At 46.5% G+C, this 7221-nt stretch overlaps 1 protein-coding gene across 1 annotated transcript in view; it reads left to right on the top strand.

Moving 5' to 3' along the window:
* The window catches only part of PRRC2C (proline-rich coiled-coil 2C), a gene marked incomplete at its 5' end in the record, with an annotated part of 33725 nt that extends 27736 nt beyond the window's left edge, over positions 1 to 5989 (top strand). The window contains 3 exons of the mRNA XM_009069814.1: positions 611 to 714; positions 2204 to 2330; positions 5726 to 5989. Of these exons, the coding sequence (XP_009068062.1) occupies positions 611 to 714; positions 2204 to 2330; positions 5726 to 5989 (495 nt within the window). The remainder of the gene's footprint in view (positions 1 to 610; positions 715 to 2203; positions 2331 to 5725) is intronic.
* Between the last annotated feature and the right edge of the window lie 1232 nt (positions 5990 to 7221).

Below are 7221 nucleotides of genomic sequence, written 5' to 3'. Positions count from 1 at the left end.
TTGTTTCCCTGCTGAAGAGAGTCAACTTAAACCAGCCACTCACTTTTAACTGATTTATTGTTGCTGTTCTGCTTCATGGCTGTGTGGAAATACCCTGTTCCAGAGACTAATCTATTCTGTTGACTGTGTCTCTGAAATAGCATGCAAGATTCATTGTTCCAGTTAGTCTGGAGATCTTTCTGCAGGAATGACAGCTCCATTTTTGCTGTGCTTTTGGGGTTTTTTTTAATAGAACTGGACTATTTTATGACATTCCTCAAGATTATATCTAAATGGTTTTTATGTGGTACCTGAGATGGGAAAGGAGATTTTAACTCCAAGACATTTTTTTAGAGCCAAATACATGAAATGTATCTCAAATCCCCTTTCATTATACAGGAGAGGATCAGGTTAGAAAGCCAATGCCAGGGATGCAAGTGCCAGGTAGTGCAGGAACATTGTACACAGAGGTGCTTGTGGTGCTGGGCTTGTCCTCATTATAAGGAGCCATTCTGCAGTCAGACTTTCATCTGCACTTAAGTGACCTCTTTTGACTGAGGTAAGCTAACAACTGCCTAGCAAATGTAATTTTTTTAATGAGAATTAACACGTCCATCACTCTGTTTTTCAGATTTCAGAAATGGACCTGAAGGCCTTTGGAGGTGGCATTGATGTTAAACCTGGAACACCACCAGTCACTGGTAGAAGTACTACTCCAACCTCCAGTCCCTTCCGGTAAATCTGCCTTAAGCTCAAAATTCCTTGAAATCAGAGCTAGGAAATGTACCTAGTCATGCATGAGCAGCCAGTTCTGAAAGGTATGAGGAGAGAGGCCACTGGTGTAAAATGCAGTGCTTAATCTCAGCTTCCAAGCAGCATTCCAGTAGGTCATCACATCTGCTGTAGTTAGAAGTATAGAGCTCTGAAATAAAATGTACAAAATATTTTCTGACTAAATGAAACTAAACAAGTCCTGTGAAATCACCTGAGGAACAGAAGTGTCAGGGAAGATGTACTGTGGGATAAAACTCTTCAGACAGTTGGTCTTGATTGTGGTGTTCAAAGTAAAAGCACTGACAGGCTTACACTGCAGTTGTGGCAACGATTCTGTTAGAGGAATAAGGGTTGTTGCAAGATCTGTAAGCTGCTCACGAGAAATTTGTGAGCTGCTTACAGGTTTGCTTGGTTAATTGACAGAATTAAGAGTTTTGCTCAAATGCAGATTCACTTCATGGTACATCTGTTTACCATAGATATCGGAGGCTGAAGGAACTTGAAACTGGAACTGGTCAGCACTGAGCACAGTTGACTGGCTGGTGTATACCTGAGAGATTACACATGAGGTGTCCCTTCTGCCAGCAGCCAAAGAAGGGCTGTACATCAGCCTTGGCTCCTAACTGTAACAGCGCTGGGAAGATCAGCAAAAGCATAGCAGATCTCTGGAGTTCTAAGTGAAAGCTAAACAGGGACTCCTTTTTTAAGCTTACAAAATGTTGGTGTGTGTGGAGCTTAGCTGTTTGCCACTGGTGCCCTGCTGCTCATTCTACACTGAGTGCATCACCTACACACTCTGCAGGAGAACTCTCTCCAAGTCAAGCTGTTTTTCCTGAAGAAGGCTGTTCACTCTTTTCTTTCACTCTGAGGGCTGTTTGCTGCCCTGCCCCCAGATAATCTCTCAGGCTTGATGTAATTCATGGTGATTGAACACCTCTTGAAGGTTTTAATGGAGGGTCATGTTCTTAGCCAAATAAAGCAGGGGGGAGAGTGTTTTCTGTGAATTCTTGGAATCTGTTCAAGTGCAGTTTGAATCATTTGACAGCAGGTCGGAGTGGAAGCAGCTGCACATGTTTACTGCCTGTTGTGACAAGCTCTGAGCTTGACAGGACAGAGCAAACTGTGTAAAGGGGCAGGACTGAGCGTAAGATAGGAATAGGAAGGGGAATGCACTCCTACCATCAGTGTTTGTGTTACTTTGGGGAAAGGTCTTCATACAGACATAACCTGGAATCTTCCCATGTCCTAAATGTTTCTGATTACAGTTTCTGTTTGTATTCTGAAGTTCTGAGTTTGTTTGCATTATAGAAGAATATCTGACACTAGTTTCTCCAAGACATTTATTTTCTTCCTCCCTCCAGTGCTGAATTTCTATTTAAGTTATAACTAAAGGCAGAAACATGCTCTGAATGAGAGCAGTGTGATTTTTGACTGGTGTGCTTTCCTTTAGGGCCAGTTCTACAAGTCCTAACAATCAGTCCAATAAAATGAACAGCATTGTCTACCAGAAGCAGTTCCAGTCAGCAGCTGCAGCTGTGAGAATGACACAGCCATTTCCTGCACAATTTGCACCACAGGTAGGTGAATGGTGGCTTCCTGCAAAGAAACTGTTTCTCTGTATGACTGGGTGACTCTCTAACTTGTTTCCTCAGGCTTTATGATGGGGAGATACAAAATGGAATCCTTAAAATGAAATGGCATAAAAGCAAAAAAAAAAATACCTCTCTGATCTTGCTCTAACTAGTGCTGATTTTTGGTGGTTAATTTTGAGTTTTGTGCACACTGAGGAACTGAATCCAGGTTGTGGATGATGGAGAGCAGACAGTGTTCAGGCAGCTGTGATCCCCTCGTCCTGCAAAAACTGGTCATTTGGCTGGGGAAGGGGAGAAGCTTTGTGTCTTAGAAGGGTCCCAGTGCATATGTAAAATGTTTCAAGACAAAGCAGATTTGCAGCTCTGAAGTACTGAAGGAGCAGTTAAGGCTGGAAAGGATCTCTGAGGTCATACAGTCCATACAAGGCAGGGCTGATGGCAAAGGGTTTGATTAGCTCTGGCATTCCAGGGAGCACAGCTTACAAGGGTGGTGCATCCCTGGTGTACAGGTGGCTGTAACCAGGCTGCTAGGGAAATGTAGCCTCTCTAAAAAGGTAGGATATTTCTATCTTTCTTTTAGCATTTGGAGTGTTTGACTGCAGGGCCTGAGATTTGATTTTTGTATTGCCACTAGCAGAAACTATCTCAGTCTCTCCAGGGCTGCCTTTGACTAGTGACTGCTCCACTGCCTTTGCCAGGGTCTTCTCCATTCTGACATGCTAGGTTGAAGCTCTTGGTACTCCTTTCAGGCACAGCAGCATTATAGGGCTGTTTTTTTCTTGGAGTTCCAGCATGGCTACTCTTAACATAAAATCTCATTTTCCTGACATTGGTTTCATAGCAGTGTAGCAACTTTTTCCCCTTTAAGATAATGCCAACGTGCCATCTAGTTGGCAATTTTCTAATTGAGAAATGTCTCTTTTTGTTGTTTTTTTCCCCCCCTTAGATCCTCTCTCAGCCTAACCTGCTCCCTCCATTGGTAAGAGCCCCATATACTAACACCTTCCCAGCGCCTGTTCAGAGGCTGCCAGTAGTACTGCCTAGTCAGATGCCGTCTCAGATGACCACAGGCCTTATGAGCCACCCTCAGTTACCACGTGTGGCCAGAGGTCCTTGTGGATCAGTATCTGGAGCCAGAGGCAATCAGGCCCAGGCTGCGCTGAAGGCTGAACGAGACACGAAGGTTAGTATTTGAAGAGCAGTGCTGTTAACACCAGTTCAGTCCTGACAGCTTGTAGGGCAGGGATGTGTCTGCAAATCATGGCTTAGGTAACATGCCTCTGGACCCAGAGCTGGTAGCTGGGCCTGTAACAGCTGAACACAGACCTCCTCTAAGCCCTGTTGGTTTTTGATAAGAGCTTGAGACTCAAATACTTGTAGGGAGCTTTCTTTCTCAGGTGGTCTCGTGGTCAGCAGTTGTGAAGCTGCCACTGCTGTCCAGGGCAATCTGGCAGCTAGGTGTCAAGAGCCTGGATTTTTTTCAACGAGTGATGAAGCTTACACACCTGGCTGTTAGCTGTCATCCCACATCTGCATCCCCAGCCCTGAGCAGCAGTGTGAACCCTCCTGTTCCAGCCAACATCACTCGTTGGTGACTCTGGAGAGTCATTTCTCAGTGGTTTGAAATGCCTGTGGTTGATGCAGTACATGGTCCACTCCACAGAAGGGGCTGCATTTCAGTAGCAGGTGATGACAGTCATCCAACTTGTTACAGCACTTTGGGACCCTTCAGGTCAAGGCAAACTCTTCTTCCCAAGGCAGGACTGAGTGTGGGATGTCTGTGTAGAGACACTGTTGGACTCTTAGCCTGTTTGCTGCAGAATAAGTTGCTTGAATAGATGGGACTTAGGAGCTCCTTCATCTGCTGTCATTCACTGTAACCCATGCATTGAGGTGGAGAAGCAAGAGAGTGTGTTGTTCCTGGATGTGCATAGCTGTAGGAGAATTGATTACCCACTGTATTCTATGTGGTTGGTCCATTTAGTTTTCTGCAACAGTTTTTGAAAGCTGTAGACTTAGCAGCTCATGCTCAGTATGTTGTAATGAATCTGTGCTGTGAATTGAATCTAGCCAGTCACAGCAAGTACTGATCACCAGCCCTGGTTTGCTGAACCTCCCTGCAAACACTGCTCAGAGGAATGGGAGTTGCTCTGTCACACTTGGTTACTTGTGATGAGGTCATCCAGCCTTAACCTCAGGGGATGGCTGAAATCTGGGCAAAAGATTTCAGGTGTCCATCTGGCTCCAGTAAAATCTGCTGTTGCTGTAGTCCTGCCACACCAGAGTTCACAGGTTGGTTTTCTGTTCTGTTGCTGCTTGAGTTACTTGGAGCAACTGCAGAGTATGAGAGCCAAGGCCTCTTGTTCTAGGCTTTGGTTGTTTTGTCCCCTGTGGTGTTGTGTGTGTGGCCCAGCTCTGTTTTCTGTAAAAAAAGCATAAAATATTGGGAGAGGTACATGGAGGGTTAGTGCCTGAGTTGTGGTTGGGGTTCCTTGTGGTAAGATACACCTTTTTCATTTAAAAAAGGTGTTTGACTGCATTGGGCTTAAATGTGCAGTTTCCAAAAGATTGAACTCTTAATGGAGCTCCTGCTTTGCCTGAGTCTGGGCAGGAAAGCCAAGTGCTTGCTCTGAAGTGTGGTCTGCAGAGTGTTTTAGGACAAGTGAGAGGCCCAGTGTCAAACTGGGACGTGTCACAAGTGCAAGTCAGGGTTACTGGTAGGATTCAGAAGAAGGATTTGAAGGGGGCAGCAATTTGTGCTGCCTGGCATGAGTGCCTGCTTGGAGTGTGAAGCAAATAAGGCTTCAGCTTACATAACACAGCCCTGAAGCTGCTTCTCTTGCATCCCCATTGCAGACTCTGGAGTCTGTGTGCAGTCACAGGGGGAAACAGCTGTGTGCTCAGAGCAGGTTGTGCTGCTGTGGTGGTCCCTGCGCTGCGGGAGGAGTGCCAGCCAGCGTGGCCCTGGGTGCCAGGGGAGTGCTGTGCAGACACACCTGCCTCTGGGCATGTCTGACTTGTGCTGAGCAGGGAAGCTGCAGTTTGAGCCTGCTGTCAGCAGTGTTTGTACTCTAAAGCTCTGCAATAATAGTGGCATAAAAAGATGTTAGATAATGCTTCGAACCGTCGTCCTTGATCCTCTTTTCTGGGGGGAGGATTAGGAAGAGTGAGGGAAGCTTAGGCATGAAGTTAAGCTAGTGCTGAGGAGCCAAGCACCCAGATGTGGTGACATCTGGGAAGCAACTGGATGGACACTGCCTTTCTAGGAAAGCCTGGCCACTGTGGTCAGTCCTTCCCCTTTCGTTTAGGAAATACTTGCGTGAAGTCACTCTTACTACGATGCCTTCTCCTCAGTAAACTTATTTTCTCCCTCTCTTAAGGCAAAGCAGAGAGCAGAGGTACTTCAGTCTACCCAGAGATTCTTTTCTGAGCAGCAGCAGCAGCAGAGCAAACCCATAGGAGGCAAAGCCCAGAAGGTGGAGGAGAACGGGAGCAAACCCACCGAGGCGATCGCTGACTCTTCAGGAGTCTGCCAGGACAAAGCCGAGGAGAAGCCAACCCCTGCGCCTGCTGCCGCCCCCAAACCTGTTAGAACTGGACCAATCAAACCTCAGGCAATCAAAACCGAGGAGACTAAATCTTAGAGCTGCGTTCCCGTGGAGGGGGGGACGAGGGGAGGGTGGGCGAGGTGTCAGCAGCATGAATTCGTAGCCCGAAGGAGGAGCCCACAGCCTGCTCTCCCTGCCGGCGCTCACGGCCGAAAGGGACATAGAAGCCATCAGCAGTGACAGGTGCAAACTGCTGTGTATCCAGCTGAGCTTCTGGGCTCTTTGGGCTTGTATCTTCTCTAACAGCATGAAGGCTGCTTTTGGTGTGTGCACGTTCCACACGTGTGCGTGTTTTGGCTTACACACCTGTGTGCTTCCCAGAGTGGAAAAATGGAGAGTAGCACCGGCAGGGGAGCAGGTGGTGGGGGAGGCATGTTCCTAGCTGACACGATGAATTCTCTTTATCTTCTTCAGGCTCTGATCTTCAGCTGCTATTTATCTTTTTATAAACCCATGAGTATGAGAACGTGCAGATCTGAAGATGGTGCTGGGCCAAGTAATGTGTGTTAAGTTTTTTTTAGTGACTTAAGAAGCTCTTACCTTGTAACGAACAGAGGGATCCGTAGAGCTGGCAAAATTGCCTTTGCCACGTGAGGTCTGACCTAAGGTGGTGACACAGGGTGAGGCTGGTGGTGTTGGATTCCCCTCTGAAGGCAGTGCTTTGCTGGCTGCTGCTTCTTGGATGACAATATACTGCATTTAGATCACATATGAAAGCGCTACTCGGCCACCCGTGTCTGTCCACGCGCCGCCCCCTCCGTGGCTCACCTCTGGAGTTGGAAGGTTCGTTGCATCAATAGTCAGGTTTGTTCTGTTCACCCCTGTCCAGCTGTGTTCTATGATGCGAGTGAGTGGTCTCTAAACGGTTTCCAGTTTCTGTATATGGCAACGAGCACTTAACCTGTGCCACGAGAATAAAAGAAACCTTAAAGGACGAACGAGAGTTCTATCTCAAAGGTGCATTCTTTCTATCAGAGCTGCGTCGCACCACCTCCTTGCCCACAATGTGCTGGAAAAGTAGAATCAAGTCAAATAAATGCCTTTTTAATTGTATCCTCTAGTATTCTAGCTGTAGGACAGTACTGTATGATACTTCTGTGAATGTAAGATATCCTGTACTTGCTTATGATATGTAGTAGTGACTGTGCTATACTGGAGCTGTTTTTAATAATGTTATTCTAGAGGTTTTTTTCCAGACAATGATTGAAAAAGCTAATAAAAAGCACCAGGTACCACATCAGTAGCAGAATTTGCTGGTTTTTTTCTGG

This window comes from Acanthisitta chloris, unplaced genomic scaffold (genome assembly GCF_000695815.1).
Source record: "Acanthisitta chloris isolate BGI_N310 unplaced genomic scaffold, ASM69581v1 scaffold34652, whole genome shotgun sequence".
Lineage (NCBI taxonomy): Eukaryota > Metazoa > Chordata > Aves > Passeriformes > Acanthisittidae > Acanthisitta > Acanthisitta chloris.
This window is presented reverse-complemented; position numbering and strand designations above follow the sequence as displayed.